Below are 24,958 nucleotides of genomic sequence, written 5' to 3'. Positions count from 1 at the left end.
CTTGTGGCACTTAAAAGCCATAAAAACAAGACAAATGTTCATCAGCTGCACAAGTGAACCATAATCAATCATACAACTTAGCAGAGGAAATGTATTATTTCCTATGTAGGGGAATGCTGATGCTGACATAAGAATATAAATGAATGCATTGTAATTGTGAGAAATTTCTTTGTATGGTGGCGCACAAACAAATGAAATAACCAGGCTTTACATAAGTGGAATTGTGTCTCATCACTATCGGCCTCATCTGAAGGTGAAGCCAGCTGTTGGAAGTGCAACAGCAGCACCCAGTGGTCATGTGAGGACATAACAGCCTGTTTCCTCCTGTGCATGAGACTTCAAAGTACAAGGATTTATAGTCTAAAGCAAACACTACAACAACAAAATATAAATATATACAGACATGAGAATTGTGGAAAAAAGTAATAAAACAAAACTATGGTAATTGTATTCACATAGTTGTCCATAGTGTCCCTCAATCTGAGGTTAAGAACTGTAACTTTAAAAACACAATCTCTATTACTATTACTACTTTGACTTGGAGCAAAGAGCAAGACCAGAAGACTTATATCTGGCACCCAGTGATTATGGGCCGCAGCAGCTCTATGATAGTGGCAGGTACCTCTAGATTGTGTCACATGAGCCATAGTGTATGAGGTTTTGCAGCTGTCAGATAACAAACTCCCAAAGATGAATGTCTCACTGCAGGCAAAATGGGAGAAACAAGAGTGAAGACAGGATGACTGTGAGTGTTACCACCTATATCTTCATACGAGCCACGGTAGGGCTCCTATATTAACACTGTTTCTCGAATTTGGGGTAGAAAAAAACAATAGGATACAATCAATCACTTCACATGCTGATCAATAGTTTATTCCTCATCCCCAGTGACCTGTAGAGTTTATAGGGTATATTTAGCTAAGGAGAAAATGATGCGTTGCCGATGGGAAATTTATCGTATTTTTAGCATTTTTTAATTAACAAGAAGAGTCTGGACTTGCTCTATGCCCTGACCTTACTTTTATTATGATTTGGTGCCATATAAATAAAGCTCTGAAGTGAAATACTTTTAGTAATACTTGATGTATTATCTGTCCATGGGCAGGCATAGACAAAATGAACTGGGGCCCAGGACAGAGTCCTGGGGCTAACCACAAGTTTCAGATGAGAATGCGCAGATTTGGGAAGAAGGGAGCTGTGTCTGACAAACTAAAGTTGCTCTAGAAAAATAAGAAGAGGGGACCATCTTTACATAACTTTATCTGTCACTTTTCATGTTTGTTAGAGAAGAGACCGAAAGTGTGCATTGTTATCCCTTTTCAATTCTTCTCCTTTCTTTTCACTCTCAGTGGCGGCGGCTTCCCCTGAAGCAAAATACTACTCTGATGACAGCTGTGTTTCTTCCTGTCAGACATCACACTATATTCAAGTCCATGATGGTGAAAGTAACTTTGGAATGGCAGGATATTACCCAGATTCATCACTCAAATCACGTTGCTCTAGGTCCTCTAGGATGATGCCATGTGCTGCAAAGGATGCCTCCTTTGTGAGTAGTCCATGTCATCTGTCCGAAAGGAGAGTTGTTTATAAGATCTCACTCCTGAAAGGTTTTCGGCTGCTGAGAGAATAAACAAACATGCAAATTCCTGTTGAACTCAGGTCCCAAACCATATGCCAGTGCAGGAAGTCCCAGAAAAACTGCCAGGTGAGAACATTTTAATCACCTTTGAAATGAGCGATTAGAATAATTATTTCAGGGGAAAGAGATGGCTCCTGCTATTAACAACCCTCTGTTCAATATCACAACAAATTAGTTCAAGCTCATTAGTATGAGTTGTGCTTGCCTAGTGGTTTGGAAAGCCTCCATTGGGAACTTGCTTATTACTCCCTGTGTGTGGAGCATGTAATTAGCATTCATCAAGTGTTGTGTTTATATAACATCCCTCCTCATAAATGTAATTTTGATATTACATCAGTGTTACCTGGCTGATCGAGGGGTGTCTTGCTTGCGAGGCTGAATTGTTACATCCAAGGTCAACGGAACTTTTGTCCAACAAAAGTGATCTTAACCAACAAGTTGTATTTATCTCAAGTTATGACATACTTGAAGTTTAGCGTCTTATCCCATGTTTATAGGCCCTTTGAGGTAGCCAGCCTGAGCGGGAAAAAAAAGAAAATTTATGAACAGAAGAAGTAATTCATAGAAAACCCAAAATATATAAAAAGTTTACAGACATTATGAAGTATTGACATATTTTCTTTAAGGTGTTGCAAACAAATGTATAATCAATAATGGAACCTTCTAGGTGTAGCTATTTTTGAATACTTTATTTACACTGCTGAAAAGTTTAATCTAAAACAAATTTCTAAAGCCTCATATTTGATAAGATGATAATTTTTTTGTATAAAATCTGAATCAAACAAGTAATTAGAGTTGTTGGTAAAACAGGGGGGGTAAAAAGTGTTAAGCATAATAAAATGGACATCCAATACAAAGCAGAATACTTGAGCAGAGTGATTTTTTCTTGTTATTCCTCCACTGTTACAACAACAATCAGTACAATATTTGACAAAAAATATAACATCATTGTTATAGTGAGTCTGTCTGAGTGACCATATAGTTTAGTGTGAAATAAAAAGTTCACACAAATTCTGAATATTAAAAGAAAAGAAAAGTTAAAGTCAATTCATAAAACAAGTGTAAAAATAACCACAACTGACCAAAATGCTGTAAAGTAAAATAACAATAGAATAAGAAAAGAAAAGTGCTTGTCTATCAAATGACTGATTTAATATACATTCAAAAATAAAATCAGCAAATATGCTGGGTCCCCTCATAGGACTATGGAGTCTGTGGAAAGCTAATCGATGAGTGAAAGTTAAAGTAGCGTTTTCTTCACTACAACGTAGTAATTTAAACAATGTAAATAAAGTAAATGTAACTCTAAAGTGAGTCTTTCTTTTCTTTAGGATGGAATGAGAACTTTAGTTCCGTGTGCTGGGGACAGCATTGCAGTGCGCACTCACTTCCTGATGCTCCTGCGGAGAATAAAAATACTCTCCTAGCTTAGCCTGCAAGCCCAGTTATGAAAAAAGTTATGTTTCTGCTATCAAGTGGATAGAGAACGAACGATTTTAGACATGGGCACGATTCCTCGGGTTTCCGTGCATGAATAGAAGAAAACACCCCCATGTCCAGAGAGCCGGCACCGGTGACAAGTCAACTGCGAAGGGTTGGAGAGTTGAAGCTAACAAGTCCCGGTAGCTAGCGTTAGCAAGCAGGCCAGCTAGCTAACACCGCCTAGGCCTTAGGTGTCTTGTTTTTACCTGCAACTGTAATAATATAACATTAAACTGTGCCCAGCACCGGTGCACAGTGGTGCTATGGATCCGTAACTTGCCTTTACGTATGTCAAAAGGTAAATGTGTTGTTACGTAACTTTTCCGTGAGTCTGTGTGAGGTAGCTACACTTAGCTCTGCTAGTTAGGCTACGCAGTTAGCCAGTTGGTTTGCTGCATCACTATCTCGTTTGACAGGTCGCGACATTATGTGTAACCAACCGAGCAGCTAATTTCCTATGCAGCTATTGTGTTGTTAAACCATGACTATACGTAACGAGTTAGTTAGACTGTCTTACAGTGAAGATACAGGTCTTGAAGCAAGTCCGCACATCCTTGAACTGCGATCAGACGCTGACCTGTAACCTGTGTTTATTTGTCTGTGGTTTGTTTGTGTTCAGTGAGCTACTAGCTGACGTTAGCTGGTAATGTCTCAAACGCTGCCCTCCGCCGACATGCTTGAAACACCACCTGGGTACCCATTTGAAGAAATCAACTATGAGGACATTGAAGTTGAGGAGGTATGTTGTGTTTACTTCTGTGGTCTGTTCATGTTCAGAGATGTCGCAAGAGTACTTCTCTACACTTATAAGCAAGAGGTGAAGAATCGTGATTATAGATTAATTAAAAAGTTCAAATTTAGTCAACAATGAGTTCACTGCAGTTAGATGAAAGTCACCAGAGCTACTTCAAAGCTGTCACTGTCAGTATGTGCTAATGGCGATATTGACAATACAAAAGTATGAGGTGGTTTGAAGACTCAAATAGCTGACGCGGAGGTATTGAAAACAAATATAAATACAGATTAATACAATAAAATGAAGCTGGATGCCAAGCTGTGCCGTTGACTTGCATAGCCTGTGAAGTTACGGTATAGCAGATGTAAGTGTATTTTATTTTTGAAGTGAAAACAGTGCAAGAGTAAAAGTATTCCAGTCATAGTCTGCCACTGAACGTACTCCTCTGCCCGGCCAGTGTGCTGTGCAGGGGTTGGTCTGTATTGTCCATGATGTCCAGCAGTTTGTTTAGGGTCCATCCTTCTGCCACTGATATGAGGGATTCCAGCTCCCTGCCCACCACAGAGCTGGCTGTCCTCACCAGTCTCAGTCCCACAGCCTCTCTCTTCTTCAAGTGGTCTCCCCAGCACACCACAGCACAAAAGAGGGCGCTCGCAACAACCGACTGTTAAAACTTCCGCAGCAGAATATCTACAAGTAACTGTCTTGTTGACTGTGCATTTTCAGGTTGTGGGGAGAGGAGCCTTCGGGGTTGTATGCAAAGCCAAATGGAAAGGCAAAGATGTGGCAATCAAGACCATCGAGAGCGAATCGGAGAGGAAAGCCTTCATTGTTGAGGTACTGTTACTCTTCCTTTCTCACTCCTACCACACGTTTAGGTGACTTATGATTATATTCAGACACACCTGCAGGTCTTCTGGTGCCACTTGTTGTGTGGGATCTAGGAAAGGGGGTAAGTCTGGTGGTCTATAGGTAGGACTTAGAACACATGCTACAGCTATGCTGTGGCTGGTGCCCTTTCTGTACCTCAGTATCATCATTAGCAGGGAGGAGCTAGCGTCAGCAGTCATTCAGCACTCTCTCAGACTTTTTTTTTTTATCAGTCTGCAAGTTCCTGTAGATTCAAACGTGGACATGCAAAAAATGCACCTCCAACTGCAAGGGTTTGAACATACATGTAAAAGCTGGCCAATGCCAGTACTTCTGGCTCATGTTAAAGTAAAAGAGGCTTGGCAAAATAAGATTACAAGGGGAGGAGAGGAGGGAGTCTGTTTTCCTTTCCACCAGTACTTCAGTCAGACCTTTTGTTTTAATTTTTTTTCAGTGATGAGCAAATCCCGCCCCTTGTGCAAAATAATGACAGTCCCAAGGTGTTTGACATGATGCATTCAGAAGGAATTTTGTGTAACATTTCCCCCCTTTTTTCTTCAGCTCCGGCAGCTTTCACGTGTGAATCACCCCAACATCGTGAAGTTGTATGGTTCCTGCAATAATCCAGTAAGTTACTTGATCATTATTATACGTAACGCTGTTTTAGCTTTACAGCCACAATGATGCTCCAACTCACCAATAGTGTATCTCACTGTGTTACTGTCCGATTGTTTTTTTCCTGTTTGGTTAATTCTGCTCTATGATTTTCTTTCACTCTCAGGTATGCCTAGTGATGGAATATGCTGAAGGCGGGTCTTTGTATAATGGTGAGTCTTCATGTTTTGCTCAAGAAAGATACTGTTGTATAACCAGTGACCGCACTTGTTCCACGGTGCTAGTGGTGAAATGAACACAGCCTTGCACAGACATGAGAAGCAGCCCTGTTCAGTTATCCTCCCACTGTGTGCATGTTTAGTCCCTCGTCCAGTTCCTTTATCAAATACATGCACAGTGACATGCTGTAAATGTCGGGTTTCTTCTTGCGTTATACATTTAAAAGAATCTGGTAAATTTGGAAATGAAGTAAACAGCAATATCTAGTAATGCTATCATTTCTAGGGCTGTCCCCATGTTGGCACGTTTACATTTACTAATTTGTAAGGTGCTCGCCTTTCGTGGTTCATATTCATCTTAGATGTAAACACACAGTCAAAAGTAAAAGTTGGCATCCTGCCACACCACGGTGCCTGTCCGCCTCTGGGCGGCTGCCAGCTCTGTCCGCCAGACACTGGAACTGAGAGTATCACAGCAGACAGCAGAAACAAGTTGTTCTGACCTACATTAACATAACCTGTCTCTACATCTGTAGGGTTTTTGTGGTCATTTTTAAATCTGGACTTGGTTTGTAATAGTTAACACCCTGTCTTACTGTTCCTTCTGCACTGGTCTGTGTCAGTCAGCTTAAAAAAGTGCTGCAAGTCAGCTCAGGTTCTTCTCAACTTTATGGGACATCCCTAAGACAGTGTAAATACCTGCCAGTGTGTCAGCTAAAATCATATACCTGATGGTCATAGGGTAGTGCGATATATAGAATATACTCGATGTACTGCGGCGAGTACATTGAGTTTCTCCCCTCTCACAGCAGACTGCTCACCACTGTAAATACTAAAAAAATGTATTTCCAAAGTCAACTACTGAGAATGTGGCAGCAGCACCAAAAAGATGATTGATAGGTTCAAGAACCCCAATCTGTCAGTTTCAAACAACTCTCACCTTAACAGAAAAGTAGTGTGAACCACAAAATCTTGCCATTTTCAAACATGACCAGCGGATAAACCCGGATAAGTTGGTCCGTATTTTATCCTCACTTTGTCTTTCACACCTGCTCAATGCGGCGTGAGGTTCTCTGCACAGACGCGTTTCACAACAGCAACAAATCCTCAGACGAGGGGTGGCACAGGCAGGCGAGAGGCAGGAAGTACCTATTAACTCCGCTGCAGAGATCACATGATTTTGTTAGCAGCATGTCGACTCAGTAGTTGGCTCTTATCACCACAAACCTTCTTGACATTTTCGTGTCTTCTATGTGTATGACGCATAGATTTTTTTATTTTTTTTTATGTCTGATGCTTGTTAGATATGTCAACAACCCCCCCACTCGCTCGTAGTGAATCCAGCGGGCGAAATGCTACTGTGTTCTCAAATCAGTTTCCGATGACTTTCTACTGACTTTGTAATAAGGGGGCCAGGCGTAGAAAGTCTGCAGATAATCCAGAATCGCTCACTTGGACATTTACATTCACACATGCACCTCCTCCAGAGAAAGTTCAGAGAATCTCTGGAGTTCAGTTCATGTCTGAAAGCAGCTTTAGAGGTTTGTCAGCAACAGTTACCTGTCCTCCTTAGTTACAGACTCATGAGAATTCGTCCTGGAAGTCTTTGAACAATGTATTCTCAGGTCTTCCCCTCTTGAATAAACTCGTAAAAGAAACTATACCACGACATTAGCTGGCCCTGTTTGTTATGTTTGTATGTGGCTGCTTGGTTCCTCTGGACATGTATTATCTGTGGTGGTTGTTGTGACTGTGCTCTCTTGTCCACAGTGCTGCATGGTGCTGAACCCCTCCCCTATTACACTGCTTCCCATGCCATGAGCTGGTGTTTTCAGTGTTCCCAAGGCGTGGCCTATCTCCATGGCATGAAACCAAAGGCTCTCATTCACAGGGACCTCAAGCCACCCAAGTATGCTCCTCCTCACCTTACACACTCCTCTCTCCAGGTTCACTGTGCCAACAAAGGGCCTTATTTCATTGACAAAAGTTTTCCTTTTACTTTCAACTAGATTCAGAGTTTATTTATGTAGCACGTTTTAAAAAATATATATACAAAAAAACTACTGCTGCAACAACTACTCTGACTTTTCATTTCTATATATTTTATATTGAAATGTCAGGTAAGATATGGTAAAGGGTCTGTATTTATGTAGTCCTTGTCTAGTCTTGATGACAACTCAAAACACTTTACAGTAGAGTTTATTCACACACATTCCTAAAGTGCATCTATGGGCAGCACTTTTTCTACGAGGGGCTATTGGGGGTTCGTATCTTGCCCAAGGTCACTTCAGCCTGTTGATGGGGAAGACTGGGATTGAATTGCCCCTCAGCCATCGTTGAACCGCCCCACGTTCAGAATATAATTAACATTTGATGAAAAAAACTTTGATGCACTTCATCAAGTCAAAATTAATCTGACTCAGTTTAGCCAACAAGGACTGCACACATATTTCTTTGCCATGACTCTGGTGTGTGTTTGGCCATTCAGAAAAGTACTTAAAACAACAGACTCTCACACACTCAGCCCCCCTCAGGGCTTAAGTAACACAGCACTACTGAGGATATCCAGAGGTTGTTGTCTGATGGAGAGAACACTCCTGGCAGGATTATCAGGAAAAGACCAGCTGTTGTAAAGTGTTTGCAGTTTCCAAGAATGACAAAGTTACACATAGTGACAAGTAGCCAACTTTTGGTCATTATACATGAATTTATTTAGGGACAAACTGTGTTCAGTTATTTTTCCTGGAGTATACTTGCCCTTCCTATTTCCGTTATGAGGTTACGCTATTAACGCTAATAAATCATTTTAGTTTAAGCTACAGCATTTAATGTGTGATTGTATAAAATAAAATAAAAACCTTCAGCTTATAGTTCTGGAATATCACTTAAAATTAAAATGCTTTACCTCAGCATGTTAGCACATTGGTGACAAGCCTCTAGGTCAATTTGGTCTTTGGGTTCACAAGTCAATTAAACGAATAAGAAAGACAACTGCAAAAGAATTCTGACCTTTTTGCAAATATTTTTGCTTCATTTGCCATGTATCGGATATTGTTGACTTTTTGTGGGGTTGCAGTTATGTTGAAAAATCTACTGTGTTCTACCTGTAGCTGATAACAGCACAGTGTTTTCACTCTACTTAATACTCTTTTTTTCTTCTCATGCTCAAAGCTTCTTTGTGTTTATTTCTTGACGTCTTTGTTTCAGTCTGCTTCTAGTGTTAGGTGGCACCGTGCTGAAGATATGTGACTTTGGAACAGCTTGCGACATTCAGACGCACATGACCAACAACAAAGGAAGTGCAGCCTGGATGGCCCCAGAGGTATTTGAAGGCAAGTATGAGCGGCATTCCAAGCATTTATTAAGATAACTTCCCTGTCCACTGTTTTCCTTTTCTGACTAAAACATATTCATATGTATCCACTGTCACCTTACGATTAAGTCTCAGAATCACCACAAACCATTGAACATACTCACTTATTTGTACGTGTTCTTTCTTTTACTTAATGTCCCACAATTGACGCATTTCATTTGATTCATCATCATACTCTCCTGCCTTATTAATGGTGGTATATTCTCCTAGGCATAGTGAGAAGATAAATTGACTGATGCTGGTGACTTTATTTCCCCTCGGGAGACAGCTGCATAAAATCGGTGTTCTCATTCGGCCAGAAGCCCAAATGTATTTCTGTTTGATGAGACATGTTCTTGGCGACGGGGTCAGCAGAAAAGATGAATTGAAGCCAAGTCATTATCTTATATTTGGAGGCAAGTTACAAGGTTCCCGTGCAGCTTAACGATGCACTGCTGCCCTCTGGGTGAACTCTTAAACAAGTAATTAACATCAGTGTGAAATGTTATCAGAAAGCCTCAGTGCGGCACCTTTAAAGTAGGTGTGCGATGTTGCAAAAATAGGCCGTGTAATTAAGCAACACAGGAGCTGTTCCTTGGGAAAAAAATTGTAAAAAAAATCCTTATTTCCTCCTTCCCTTTTGAAAACAGAAATGGCACAAAAGGTGCCGTGCTTTCCCAAACACATCCTCCTTCTCATCCCTACTGTGCCACGGAGAATAACTGTTGCCAGTGATGTCAAATGGAGAATGTGTTTTTTTCTTTGTTTGCAAGGTTCCTAAGTGTTGCTGTGGGTTCCTCTGTTCTTGCAGGCAGCAATTACAGCGAGAAGTGTGATGTGTTCAGCTGGGGGATCATTCTCTGGGAGGTGATCACTCGCAGGAAGCCCTTTGACGAAATTGGAGGACCGGCTTTTCGCATCATGTGGGCTGTGCACAATGGTGAGTCACCGACCGTTCATGGTGGGGTTAGGAAGTAAAGGCCACGTCCAGCTGTCAGCCACTGGGAGTTCACAGATGTGCCCGCACAGCCAGGCCTGCTGGGTGCCTGTGAAAGTAAAGAGCCGCACTCCCTGCAGTTTATTTTGTAAAGAGATGGATGAAGGAGAATACTAATGCGACACTAATAATACCTGGGGATAAGTCTGATAATTTTCACCACTGAATCTTCCTGCCTGAGTCATTACTGGCCCGAGCAGCAGCTCACTAGAAACTTAGAATACATTTAGAATATTTCTTTGCTTGACTTGTGTAATGTTATTTGTTCCTTTGGCTATGTTTGAGCATTTAATAAAATAATATTTCTCTACATTCAGGTACAAGACCTCCTTTAATCACAAACTTGCCCAAGCACATTGAGAGTCTGATGACTCGCTGTTGGTCTAAAGACCCCTCTCAGCGGCCTTCTATGGAGGAGATTGTGAAGATCATGACTCATCTAATGAAGGTAATCTGTCCCCACATACTGCTTACCATCTGTATAAGGCTGCCATTAATCTGAGGTGAATGAATCATTAAACCTGACTTAAGCAGTTGAATCACAGAGAGCAGAATGAGAAAAGGTAAAACTTTAAATGTACATGCAGTCTTTAATAACATGGGGAGCATTAACCAGTTTTAAGGAATGGTCTTAGATGAATGCCTTCACTCATCATACAGCGACTTGAGTAGCATGAGAGGAATGTTGAACAGTGACTTACACTCTTGTGTAAATACAACCTGGCTCTGTGCGTAGAGAGGAGAGAGAATCTAATTCTGTGGACTAAATATTAGTTCAGGACAGATTTCACAAAATGATAGAATTAATCAGTTAATCAGAGTAATATCATACATGTGGGACAATACAATAGACTACAGTGCTTTCTTATATCATTTCAGTCTTGTTATGATGAAATGCTCTTGACCAAAAATAATATTCTTGCACAGTGACTACAGTTCAATGTAGTTAAGGGCCCATACTAATTTCTACCTCCAAATAATTCATTTTATTTCAAGTTTTCAGTTTCCCTCAACAAAGAAATGATTTAGACTTATCTATTTCACATAACTTCATTACAGAATGTCATATTTAATGCTCAATGCATTAAATAGAAATGTATATAAAAATACATGTAGGTTTATACAACTTACACTCATTGGCAAGAATATGATATAATTTGTTCCCTTTAATGTTGTGTGGTGGTTGTTTTGTTAATTGTTTGGATAGTTATCTCAGCCTACTAGTAGTGTTAGCAGTAGTACTAGTACTGGTTTATACTAGTACACTAAACCAGATAAGAGGTATTTGCCCATCCTTGAGATAGGTGCAAATCTGTAATCTGATCATCTTGTGGACTAGAATATTTACTTTGTCCTGGTTTAGTTTTGGAGCTTTGCTGTGTTCAGTGTTCAGTCAGATGTTACACTAACTGCACAGATGCAGGTATTGAGAGCCACCCTGGGCAATATCTGATAATGGTTTTGATATTTTATCTGCCTTTTTATCTGATTTTTCAGTACTTCCCTGGATCCGATGTACCCCTGCAATATCCATACCAGTATTCAGATGATGGACAGAGCAACTCTGCAACTAGTACAGGTACAAAAGTTTGTACTTGTAACATGGGTTATCAGCATTGATAGAACTGTGGAAAAGCGTCTGCGCTTTTCTTATTTTAGATACCTCACATACTGAAAACAATGCTGGAGCATTACAGTTGCAGGCTGTAAACATTACTAATAAGAATTTGGTTTTTAAATGAGCAAAAGTTGATTATGTCCTGTTTCTTGGTAATAACAGGTTCATATGTGGACTACACTGGCACCAGCACAAGCACCAGAAGTGGTGCAAACATGGAGCGCAGCGATTCTCAAGGGAGCAACGACACAATCAAGATTACTCCTCAGTTTGCACCTTACTTCAAGCCAAAGGTACAGCCGTCCTTCACAGTCCTATCAAAACCACTTAAGGTTGTCGTTTATAGCCAATATAAACAAAGAAAATAAAACATATATATGAAAAGCATCTACTGGAGTGAGTGTTCTTCTGCTGTTTTTAGGGAGACCCGTTGAGGAGTCTGCCTCTGTCCAGAGGAGGCAGTGTTGAGAGTCTGCCTTCACGGACACAGTGCCTGGCATCATCTGACAGCAAAAGAATGAGTGCTGACCTTTCAGAGCTGGAGCACAAGATGCCATTTGCACCTGCAGGTAATGTCACACATTACAAAGCACAAAGTTTAACGTCATGAAAAGTAGGAAGGGAGCTTAAAAGGGACATTGGCATGATGTTAGTTTCTTACAATTTTAGATTTGATAATACGTTTATACATGAGCCTTGCTGGAATGAGGCCTTTCTGAGTCCGCAAGAAGCTGCTACCCCAACACCTGAGTCAGTTTGTCATGTGCTTACATTGATCTGAGGTAAAGATTGGTCTCTAAAAACATCTGAGCCAGACCCAGCTGTCACCCCCCCTTCAAATGCTCTGCGAGAAAGAAACAGATTCGCCAGTGGTGTCATGATGAAATTTCACCCTTGTATAGTTCTGAATTAAACTTGATAACTGCAGAGCGCACATTTTATGTCTAGTTTTTGTTTTGTTGATTAAATTCATTTATTTAAAAGAAACATGTCATTTCATGGGCTTGTGTAATTCATGCATGCTGTTGTCTGTTGCTATAGTGCAGTGGCTGCACAGTGCCTGGAATGTACAAGGTGCATGCTGCCCTTGCACATACACTGTATGCTCTGCATGTGTGTGGCCTACATTTCCAGTCCAGTCCAGCTGTGGGCTCCGTCCCCCCAGTTTGTCTCAGTCTGCATGCTTTTTGTGTACGCAGCTGTATGTGTGTATGTTTTTCCGCAGCACGCCCACAGTATAAACGAGGCCACCGTAAAACAGCATCATACGGCACCATTCTGGATGTCCCCAAGATCGTCATAACAGGTACCACTGGACCACTGGGCTTCCTGATGACTGGGTGGAGCTGGCTTGGCTCAGCCTGTAGGTTGCTGTGCTCCTGTGTGTCACTCCATGTTATGCCCCTCACAGGATTTTCATTCCTATTAAATGTGTCACTATAGACACAATAATGAGAAATTTCGGATAGAATCGAGCAGGTTCTGGAGTAACACACATCAGAGTTTCCTTATGTCTTTCCCGTCTGTGATTCCTTTACTGGGCAGAAACAGAACATGAGTTGAAACTGGAGCTTTCTCATCTCTTATCACCTTTATTATCAAAAAATTTGTGGAAGCTAATTTATCCTCCTCTGAGGCTAATGAACCTTCCGTTTAGAATTTCATTAAGAGCCAAAAGCTGACTTGAGGAAATCCACATTTCCTCACATCAGGTGTCACAGATGAGACAACTCCCTAACTCATGGCGCTGTCGTCTCTCTGGCTTGGCTGCAGTGGATCAGGGACAGCAGGAGTAAACCACAACACACTACTTCTCTGTATTTGAGCTTGTCCTTGCCTTTTACGCACAGAGGACAGTGAGGAAGCATGGCATTCCCCCACCCCCACCCCCACCCTCCTCTTGCTCTCTTTACATCCATTAACTTTGAAGAAGTCATTTTGATTAATCTCTCTCAGATTGAAGGTCAGAGCTATTATTACAAGCAGAGATACGGATGAAAGGACTGGGTAAAGCTCTGGATGACAGAAAAGGTTTCTTTTTTGGAGCCGTGTGAGATGCGTTGAATAAGAGAGTAACTTAATCCAGTGACAAAAGGAGTCAACTGTTGCATCTTATCAAAGGAAGAGCACCTTAATAATTGCATGTACACATCTGGACAGCAGGCCTTTCTTACCCAGCACTCATAACCCTGGCAGACGTTGAGTAGGAGTATTGGTAATGGTATACAAAGTCCACTGTTGGGTATGTACCTGTGGCATAGGGTCCTGGTAAAATGTTTTTATTTTTAAAGTAAATGGCAGCTTTTTGGCTGAAGTTCTCTCTAGCAGCACAGAACCACGAGACAAGATATATTACAATTTCTTTGGATTGATTTTGTTTTTTTATTTGTGTTTACTCTAGAAGAACGTAATACAATAAAAATTTCCTACTCAGATAAGCGCTAAAGTTTCTACAGTCAAGTTAAATTTGCTGTTAAATCAGTAAATTAGAGCTCGGACACATTCTCTGTACTTTCTAGCTGAAATCCAACATTATACTAACTTATTGCATCTCTAGTTACTTGCATGGAGGGCTGAACCTATCTATTATTTTTTTAAACAATTAATCCAACCATTATTTTTTCTATTAATCTCACGATACATTTTTCTATTGATCCAACAATTATCTTTCATTCCTCGATTTATGTAATAATGAATTGATCCGCAATGAAATCTCCTCAAACAAAGGTCTGAAACATCATAATGTCTAACATGCGTTATTAGTCAGTGTCATACATTTTAAAGTAGCCTGGTAGTTGTATCAATGTCTCTATGAAGTCAAAAACTGACTGTTAAATAAAATAAAGAAAGTACAATTCAATAGTAGTTCATCAATGTTTATTATTATTTTACTAGTGTACTCTAATATCCAAATAAATGTTATTTTCTCGTTTCAAGTAAAATAAGTGTTTAATTTTAGAAGGGGAAAAAAAAGATGTTTTCTGGTTTCTTCTTTTTCTTAACGACATTTCACATCTGAACAATCTCAACAAATATTAACAACTAAACAGCTTTAACACTTTTCTCTTTGTACCCAGTTTCTCTTGTTTAATGAGAGAAGTAAATTCTACTCTGTGCTGCCAGGATTTACTACCGTAAAGACAAAAATGTGAAAATAAGACAACCGTAAATATGAGAAAAGTAGGTCAGGATAAAACAGAAACACTCCTTCAAAATCTAATAATAGGTCTGGGTCCGGTCCAGACCGTGGTCCACCTTTTGGTGACCTATGCTTTAGATGATTGTGGGCGTTTTTTATAGCTTCAGCTTGCTCTTCGGATGTATGTATGCTCAGCTACCTACCTAACGACGTGTCGACGCACGTACCGCAAATCGAAGAGCTGCCCGAGCCCTACCCGCATGCTAACAGAAGAGTGTTTTGCATATGATAGAACTACAAGTTATTGCTTAAAGTACTATGACTAATTCAGGGTTTATTAAATGGCATATTTTTATGTATTGGTTTCATGGCACACAACGCAGGTTGAGCGTTGTATTGGCAATCTTGCAACAGCAGCAGATCCGGACCAGATCCAATACGTTTTTTTTGCTTCCGCACTGGCGACAGTGGCCGGAGGCATTATGTTTTCAGATTGTCCGTCCGTCCATCCCATTCTTGTGAATGCAATATTTCAAGAATGCCGTTAGGGAATTTCTTCAAATTAGGTAAAACATTCCCCTGGAGTCGTGTGTCTTCACATTTGGTATAAACGTTCACTTGGACTCCAGATAAATTGATAAGATTTTGTTCCCTGGAGGTCAAAAGCCAAGGTCACAGTGACCTCATGTTCTTGTGAATGTTTTATGTCGAGAAATTTCATACATCTGGCACAATTCACTTTTGACCTGATGAGAATTTTATTGTCTTAGGTCACTGTGACCTCTCAAACAGCACAAAGCACAGAGCATAGGTTGAGGAGGAGCAGCACACGTGTTCATGTTTGGGTGACTGCACAGATGTGGACAACACTGCATGTATTGACTGAGCATAAATATAGCAGGTTCACACTACTGAATAATTATAAGCAGCGCTGCTTCAGGACAGACCGACATTTAAGGTCTGGTCATCATGTGTTGGAGTCTGTATGCTCCTCACTCCCCCTCTGACATGCTCTCAGTTTAAACTATAATAATAAACACCATCACTGATCACAAGTCATTAGGACTCGTACAGGACTGACGTTTATACTTTGTTTTGTTTTATTCGCTCCAGAGTTTATGAGAAACATGTTTAAACCTGCTACACAACACAAGACATATTGTGACGTACACAGTGAGGACATCAGAGTTAACATGATCCGATCATCAATTAATAACTACTTTAGAATATAGGACTAGATGGTGAATATCCCATGTGATGATCAGTTTGTGTGTGAAGTGCTGTGACGCTGATTTATGTTAAGATAAGATAAAACTTTATCAATCCACACACCGGGGAAAATCCGTTGTCACAGCAGCAGGCACTTCAGAATCTGGTAGACAACCGAATAAAGAAGTAGAAAAGGGCAATATAAAAATTCATTATATGCACCTTTTCACTGTAGTGGTTAGTTTTAAATGTAATAAGTAAAGTTCAGTTGCACAGAAGGATTGTACAAGCAAGTCAAATGAGTTTTGTGCATAAGAAAAAACTTTTGTACATAAGAACACTGTACATAAACACAAATGTGTAAAACAAATTTGTTCTGGTTATTTGATTTTTATCGCGATATCTATCGCTTTTGACTGATATGAAAAGAAATATTGCGATAATATTTTTTTCCCATATCGACCAGATCTAGTGGCGAGTAGATAATGAGTGAAAAACTTTCCCTTTAAGGTCACTTTGGTCTCCAAAAACATGCTTTTGGCCTCTTAAATGTGATATCTCAAGACTGCTTAAGTGAATTTCTTTAGCTTTTGACCAGCTGTCACTTGGACTAAAGATTAAGTAATCACATTTCAGACGTCAAAGGTGACCTTGACCTAGTTTCAGTGTGTGTCTTTGTGTTTTGTTGTCTTCATTGTGCCGTAGATAGAGCTTCTATACAGCTTAGACAGGTAAACCCAGCAGTCTGTGCCTGTTGTGTGAGTAAGTGTGCAATGATCAGTTCCAGGTCATGCAGAGTTTGGAAAATACACACCCTTTCAGGGAAAAAGCTAATTCCTGCAAAACAAACTAGAGGAATGCTTATATATTCTTTTTTTGTGTGTTTAGTTCTCAGTTAAACAGAAAAACTACAGAACCAATTGAAGCATTTGGTTAATTCAAATATACATATATTTCAAACTCATAAAAACATCATCACATCCAGGGATGAAATTTGACTCCAGAAAACACACTTTATAATTTTTTATTGGGAAACAGTGTGTCCAAAATTGATTAACTGTGATCCTGCTTGGAAAAGAGATTGAAAAACTATTATTTACCAAACGGATCACTTGATTGACATTCACTTTTGTTATGAGATAAATAATACAAATTTGGAGGACAATATGGGCTTCGGGGCTGGTAAATTACTATAATACAAATTCAAGTGTAAAGCAGATTTTATGTTTTGACGGCGGTTCCTGTACAGGTGAGAGCTCAGGGACGTTAGTTTCATCCTGGTGTTCCGCCGGGCAGCAGACAAGCAAGCGATGATAAGTCAGTGCTGTACCTGCCAGGTCCTGGGGACCTTGTCCTCACCTCACCACTGGCCTGTAACCCAAACCAGCCAGTCAGTGCAAACCAATCATATAAGAAGGCTCGGCTATTTCTGTGGATAGATTTGCTCTTCAGTGATTGATGTGTATATTTGTCGTGCACCGGCAGTGCAGCTGAGTTCTTAGAGCACTGCGGTTGCGTTCCAGCCATGCCGCAGCACATGTCGACAGGCCAGAATGTAAATGGTTAAATCAGTTCAGCTGTTCCCCATGGGTCTGGATCCTCTCCTACCGACCAGCTAACACCAGAATCGATCCCCCACAGTTACTAACTTCGAACTGTTCTTGATTTCCTTCTCTCCCCTGCCCCGTCCATCCCGTTCACAGCCACGTGTGAGTCTCAGAGACGTCGCTCCGTGCAGGATCTGCCAGGCATCAGCACAGAGTCCAACCAGGTAAGACACAGTCGGGCAAAAGGAAATGAATAGAAGAACTGCTCTCTTGATGGTTAGAGTGACTTATGGGGCAGGGAATTGACATTAGTCTCATTTGAATATGTTTTAGCTACAGCTGCTTTGTAGGTTAGGAAACTTACTAAGAGAGTGTATGTTTATATGTATTACAATGTCCCATCTGTTTCTCTGCCTGTGCAGACAGGTTAATATATATTTTAAATATCTATATAAAGTGGTAGCCATCACTGTTTTATTATTGACTGACAGTGACTCTGACTTATGGGGGATTACTTGTGACTTGGGGCAGACACCTGTTGATGGGCTTTCTACAGTTTCCTTATGAGGCAACCGTAGCATTTGCCCTGGAGCATGTGGTATCCAATCTTAAGTTAGTGTTTATATCCTCAACCATGACACTCGCCCGCAGGGTGGAAAGTGTTGCTCAAGTCACTGCCCATCCCCCCTGACTCTCCAGCATATCCAGCAAGAGGCTCAATCAGCCCACCCATCCATTGCTGCACAGCAGTATGATTCTATTGCTAAGCGGTACAAGTTAAGAAAAGGTTTTCAGGCACTATCCTTTCAAATTACCTCAAATACAGGTATTGTCTGACACAAAACATACGAACAACCTGGGGAGAAGAGGCAGAGGCAGCTGGTGAACCTGGTTTGTGTTCACGTGGTTGTGCCTTTTATTTCCTGCGTACTGCCCTTTGGTATTGCATTGACAGCGAGCTCGGCATGTTTGAGCCATAGCTGGCTGTGTTGTGTGTCCTTATCAGGAAACTATGATATGTTGTTGTTGATCGCAACATTACCAAGAGTCAGACACGCCCAGTATCAAAAGTTTAAGCCACTTTCAGGTGTGAATTTCGCATGATTTATTCGTCAACCACAACACTGCTAATGCTTTTTCTGTCCTTGGCTTGTAAAGCTGGAGTTACATATAGAAGTACAATGTGACTCAGGCTTCATAGGACTAGGGTCATGTGATAGAAGCCTGACAAATCAGCAAAGGCCATTTTGTGACCGAACATATCCAGTCAGCAAGTGGCTGGGAGTCTACGTCATCATTTCCAAACAGGATCGTTGCCCTAGAGTTTTCAAACCAAACCCGGACCAGCAGCATTTCCAAACATCTCTAAATGACTGTGGGCACCAGGCGTGTCTGTTGCAAAGATATCATGCCACTACAGGAGAATTTCTGATTTGTCCCTAACAGTTTTATTTATTTGTTGTAAATAGCTGTGAAAGTGGGTCAAACCAGAGATAACCTGATCAGTGCACAGAGACTTAGTATAATGACAAACACCTGCCCAAATGTGTTCATCAACAATAGCAGCAACACACTGGTTTGAATTTAACATTTCTCATAAATAAACTGGCTTTTACTTCTGGAAGTAGACATGTAAACCCACATCATCTTGTGTTTGAGAGATCTGTGCAGTTTCATGAAGGTTATAAACCGACCAGAGACCTGAAGGCAGCTGCTGTGTTCACTGTTGAGTTCCTCTCCTTTTGTGAAGCCTCATGGAGGTTTGATTGATGTCGTCTTTTTTAGAAGTGTTGGATGCATTCTGGTTCTGGAGAGAGACATCCTTGGGGAGATATGTGATTGATATGTCAGAGCAGGGAAAATGAAGATATTAGTGGAGGAACCACACACTGCTCCTCCACATACAAACACTCTGACACAAACTCTCACAGTTTAAATCCTCGGCTTGAAGCATTTCTCCTGCTTTCCCAAACATTTGTCTCCGTTTGTTTAATAAGAAAATCCACAGGGCTGTAGAAACAAAAAGTTCATTCAGAGTTCACCATAAGGACTTTGTACAAAAGTGCTATTGCAAAAGGAAGATAGATGGTGTTGTGTTGTTTGTGGGATCAATCTGACCTCTCGAATTCCCAGCGATGTGTTTATCTTATTGATTATGGGTTTTCTTTGATTTAAATTTATTATCATTCTCTTTCCTATGATGGGATCTAGAGAGACACACTCGAGACTTAAATGCGGGTATAATTGTAATAACTTTAGATATTTCTTATAAACAGTGCTCTTTAATTCCTAAGGGGGATAATTAGTTATTCTTTACTACACAAAATCAATTATTTTCTTAATTTAAATCTCAACTACAGCCCTGTGAAGTCGATGACTGTATCACTATCACAGAAATATAAAAGTCTATCTCAAAAGTGTACGATGATTTGTGTGCTGGATTGTTGTTGTTTTTTAACGGTCTTGATCACATGTTGCTGCTGCAAGTCTTAAGAGGCTGTGATTGGCTCCCCACATGACTGACTGTGTGTGTGCGTGTGCATCTTCTTGCAGGGGAGCAGGAACAGCAGCAGGTCTTCCAGTCCGAGTATGAGGATGATGCCACCGGATAAGACGGGCAGCAGAGGTTACTTCTCCCCTGAGGATCCCACAGGTACTCACAACAACAATACACCAGAGAGATTGTGAAAATATCTCATCTGTACCTACAAATGAAAAGTAGAATCAAAACATTGAATGTGTCTACAATTTTTACAAGTGAATAACTTGACAACGTGGTCAAACTATACGCGTATAAACATTTTCCTCACTTGTTTTTTAATCATTCCAGTTTCTGCATAGACATAGGGCTTTATTATTATTATTACTATACACTAATAAACATGACGGTGTTTCCACTTCCCAGCTACTGCATGTAATCAGCAGTAGCAGCAGTAGTTTTCTTCTTTTTTTTTTTTGTGCTAAAGAAGGAATTTTAATCTCATTCATACATTATGTACAATATAGTATTATTTTTTTATAGTATGTTTATTGAGCATCGACGATACAAAATGAGGACATAAAAGAGATACTGTACAATGCTCACATTTTTCCAAATTCCATAAGAGAAAAAGAAACAAAACTAAAAGAAAAAAAAAAACTAGAAACAAAACAAAAAACACATAGAGAGTAAACTAAAGAAAAACTAACATTTTGGGAATGTCAGTTTTAGTGGTATGTCAGCAGAACTCAGATATCTGACTCCTCAGGTGTAATATCTAATGAGTCTATAATGAACAACAAGGGGTTCCAGATTTTGTCAAATTTCCTCAGAGAGCCCTTGAGGGAAAACCTTAATCAGCAGTAGTTTTCTATCAGTCCTCCATATGACTGCTTTCTTACATGGTGCTGCATTTTGACTCTACATTCAGCCCAATACGCAAGTAGGAGTCATGAGAAAATGGTTTTGACGCATCAAATGATAATAACAGTCTTCGCTCGCTCTCTGTCTCCCTCTCTCTTCGCAGACAGCAACGGCTCAGACAATTCCATTCCCATGGCGTATCTCACCCTGGATCACCAGCTGCAGGTACAACATCCGTCCAGCCTCCAGCAAACACAACAGTCTACAATTATTTTTTGTGTACATTGGAATAATGGCAATTTTAGTTATGTCCTGTTGGTGTTGCAGCCAACCTCTTTACTCTTAAACAGGAATTTAAGGGCACTTTACATTTCTGGTAGCAACTGGATAACAAAGGGAATGTCCCTGAAAAGGTGGCGCTTATGTGAATATAAATACACACGGTTAATCAGTGAGGTGTGTTACCCTCTGCTCAGGCTCCAGCTGCAGTGATGCACAAGAAGACCACTTAAAGTCGATTAACAGCAACGTGCTGTTGCGTGTGTTTCTGTGTCTGCAGCCCCTCGCTCCCTGTCCCAACTCCAAAGAGTCCATGGCTGTGTTTGAGCAGCACTGCAAGATGGCCCAGGAATATCTGAAGGTGCAGACCGAGATCGCCCTGCTGATCCAGAGAAAGTAAGAACAAAGCAGACACTTCTCATCTTCTGTTCTTTTTGTGTGTTTGGCTTTCATGTGGAATCGAATCAGCTCACATGAGTGCATCGGCACTGAAGGGGAAAAGCTTCTACTCTGTGTGCGTTGTCACAAGTTGAGCAGAATAAATGTCACCACGCCACGACAACATAACATTATCTAAATGCGGAGAAGTGAGAGTAGAAAAAGATAACTGTTGGCAAGCACCAAATTTAGTAGAAGCAGAAGCAGCACACACAACAAGTGTTTGACTAAACAGCTCACCTGGTATGTATAGAACATGATGGAATCAGCATTTTCTACAAAGATCACTGCTGTGCTCACACATACAGTCTTTACTCTGGATCTGCATTCACTGCTTCAGTGTTTCTGTCCAGCACTTCACTGCTCTTAAGGCTGTTGTTGATTGTTGTTTGTGTAACAACAAGAATCAAGTTAGCATAATTTGCTTCAAGAAAACCAAACTACAAGTCAATCATTTGCTTCGCCATAGGAAGCAAATGATTGACTTGCTCCCTCGCACACATTGGGATTTCTCACATGCAAGAGAGAGCTGCATCGCAACTCTGAGGTCTGACAGTTTGCATGGACAGTGACAACTTTATGGATCATACACAAGCGCAGGAGCATGAATGTGGCAAAACACCCTGCACACAGTTATACGAGGCTGCGATAGAGCAACAGACCAACTGAGAAATATTTTATTTTATCATTAGAAGTGTTAAAATAATTTGTTTTATTACGCAACTGCTGTGGGACAAATTAGAAGTCTAGATCACTTTTGGGAAACGCTGCCTCAATTTAACCTTATTGGATGGCTTCCAAAATCCCAACGGCTGCATAGTGAAGAAAACCAGTCTCAAACGTAATAATAATGATGATGATGATGATGATGATGATGATGATGATGATGATGATGATGATGATGATGATGATGATGACGATGACGATGACGATGACGACTCCTGTGTTTGCAGGAAGGAGCTGATTGCTGAACTGGACCAAGATGAGAAGGACCAGCAGAACACCTCTCGCCTGGTGCAGGAGCACAAGAAGCTGCTGGAGGAGAACAAGAGTCTGTCCACGTACTACCAGAAATGCAAAAAACAGCTGGAGCTGATACGAGTCCAGCAACAGAAGAGACAGGGCACGTCCTGATGAGACACATATTGAACCACTACTGTCCCTCCCTCCCCTCCGTTGACCGCCCCCCCATGCTCCTTCCCCCCTGCACTACAACACCCCCCGCCCTCATGCTCTGCTCACCCACACTCACTCACACCCAGTCCAGCTTTGTAAAGAGACCTGCACTCTACTGTGTCCTGCATGTTGCATTTAGACCTGTCCTCCTGTCCGGCAGGAAGACGTCCACTGTACATATACATTTGCACACGGTTGCAGTGAATTCTGGGACACCGCAGGCCAAACAGTCACTGCACCCCCCCCTGCTTCTGCGCCCAGGGACTGACCGGTGGGTCAGCCGCACGCTGTCCTGGATGTGTGATGGCGGGCAGACGAGCGCGGGCGTGGGCGTCTCTTTGCGTTTGCTCTCAGGGCGTCTTGGGTTTGCCCAATCAGTGTGTGTCCACTCCTCATTGGCTCACAGCCACACCGTCCTCCACAATGTGAAAACCAAGACAAAAGTCTTCTCGGCAAACAGTGTGAACCGTGTGCAGATGTTTCAGAGAAATGAGGGGGTTCGAAACCAGCTCTACAGTGTGAACATGGAATCCCTGTTATGCAAAACACACTCTCTCCTCAAATCACCGTATTTATCTCTCCCTTCTCTCATCACGAGCACGAGCCCGTCCACAGGTTTACTTCCTCCAGCTGATGTGTTCAGTTCACACAGGGAGGCACTTGATGTCAGACGTCACAGTAAAAGGATTCTCTCAGCGTTTGTGTGAACCTGGAAAAAAAGAGTCTCGGGCTATGGATTCCCTTTTTATTTTGACTTCAGTATTGTTTTTGCGTGTCGATGTTTTTGTCTTTTCTATCAGTAGTTCACTTTGTATGATAGCTCTTGTGTCATGTTTTTCCGTTAGGACATATTTTATCTGGGAATGCCCCTGAAGGCAAAGTAGATGGGCCTATAATTCTCTATACAGTATAGTTTGTTTTTAGTTCACATGTTGCCTTAGGAGTTGCCTGCATTTAAGTGCTTGTTTTATGTAACATTTATTGGGGATGAACGCTTGAAAAAATCATGATGGACATTGAATGGAAGGAGGGGACTGAGAGGAATGTACGTCTGTGAGACGATGGTGTAAAAGCTTCACATCCCAAAAAGTGGAAAGTGCTCAAAAAAGAAGCATTTGATATCAATTTCAATTTCTTTGTTCTCTCATCTCTTAAGTATTTTTGCACAATCGCTTCTTTTCCTCTGGTCATGTTCAAATTTTATTTCTCATTTAGATCAATTCTGTTTTTAGAGTTCAAGGTTTGACGAGTCTGAATCATGAAACTGCGTCTGTACAGAAGGAATCTTCAGCAATTTCCCTCGGAGCAGTTTTTGTTTTCACTACCACACAAACACACACACAGTGTTTCCTGAATGTTTGGGAAATGAGGTACAGTACATGGCAAAGAACAAGGCATTCTGAAATAAACTGAATGGTGAAAAGGTGTTTTTGTGTAAATGTTTGGCTCTTATGCATGTACAGTATACTTGCAATATGAAACTTGGAATTTAATTAACCAAACTGAGTGTCTTGCAGGAAGTCATGAGTGAGTGGGGGGCACCCAGAGAAAGAAAATGGGGTTAGGGATAGGAAGAGCAAGTACACAGGTGCTTTCTTGGAAGACGTTTTATTTTTAAATGCAAAGAAATGTCCAAAATACTCAAAACAGTAATGTGGGCCTATAAAAGAGATCAACATCACATAACTAAGCCCAAGCACTAACCAAGGAGAAGTGAGAAGTACAAACATACCTGACATCTCGGGAACCTATCAAGGCTGATCCATTCTGACACATACGGGATAAAACACTGATTAAAAATCATTTAAGTAAACAACAAAACCTGTCAGTATAGCATCACTGAACACAATGGTGAGAAAGTAATAACGGTATCGAAACAATTTAGGTAAATTAAAATAGTAACCTCTGCCCTTCCCATCACGCAGCGGGACATGGTACCGTCCAATTAGTGAGCTGTAGTATTTAAAGATCTGAAGCTGCAGGGATGACTCAGCCAGGCAACTTCAGCACAACCCCCCCGAAACTGGTAACCTCAAAGAAAACTGACATTAGTTTAACGAAAAATCAAATTACTTAAATGACTAAACCAAAATACATGTGTGTAAATAGGTATATGATGTTAAAATCAAAGTCAAATTAGGCACAAAAAAACATTCTTATCTAGTATGATAAAATCTTCTAAGAACAATGTAAGAGCAAATGAGAAAAAACAACAATCTCATAGTTTACTTTATGTTTATGTGTTTTACGTCTTGTGTGCGATGAACTAACTCAATGAAACCAAAGAGTTACCACCTTGC

At 40.8% G+C, this 24,958-nt stretch overlaps 1 protein-coding gene across 2 annotated transcripts; it reads left to right on the top strand.

Annotated features, from left to right (window-relative positions):
• Positions 1-3,028: 3,028 nt before the first annotated feature.
• map3k7 (mitogen-activated protein kinase kinase kinase 7) lies at positions 3,029-24,085 on the top strand. Of its 2 annotated transcripts, XM_061091156.1 has the most exons (18): positions 3,029-3,419; positions 3,741-3,860; positions 4,584-4,694; positions 5,289-5,354; positions 5,509-5,554; positions 7,331-7,469; positions 8,768-8,896; positions 9,728-9,852; positions 10,227-10,357; positions 11,407-11,488; positions 11,690-11,820; positions 11,949-12,096; positions 12,753-12,833; positions 17,579-17,646; positions 19,976-20,075; positions 20,929-20,990; positions 21,325-21,440; positions 22,436-24,085. In XM_061091156.1, exons 2-18 carry the CDS (start codon positions 3,768-3,770, stop codon positions 22,614-22,616), a joined length of 1,809 nt encoding a protein of 602 aa, XP_060947139.1. In that variant the 5' UTR covers positions 3,029-3,419; positions 3,741-3,767; the 3' UTR covers positions 22,617-24,085. The 2 variants fall into 2 exon arrangements, with proteins under 2 accessions (XP_060947139.1, XP_060947140.1); XM_061091157.1 differs by lacking the exon at positions 12,753-12,833.
• The last annotated feature ends 873 nt before the right edge of the window (positions 24,086-24,958 follow it).

Source organism: Limanda limanda, chromosome 18 (assembly GCF_963576545.1).
Source record: "Limanda limanda chromosome 18, fLimLim1.1, whole genome shotgun sequence".
NCBI lineage: Eukaryota > Metazoa > Chordata > Actinopteri > Pleuronectiformes > Pleuronectidae > Limanda > Limanda limanda.
This window is presented reverse-complemented; position numbering and strand designations above follow the sequence as displayed.

What these genes read in the sequence shown, in the direction of transcription:
- map3k7 (XM_061091156.1), top strand. Translation starts at nt 3,768, where the DNA reads ATGTCTCAAACGCTGCCCTCCGCCGACATGCTTGAAACACCACCTGGG. An exon ending in ATGGTTCCTGCAATAATCCA is followed by an intron (nt 5,355 to 5,508) that starts GTAAGTTACTTG and finishes TTTCACTCTCAG; the next exon opens with GTATGCCTAGTGATGGAATA. An exon ending in GATGCCATTTGCACCTGCAG is followed by an intron (nt 12,097 to 12,752) that starts GTAATGTCACAC and finishes GTTTTTCCGCAG; the next exon opens with CACGCCCACAGTATAAACGA.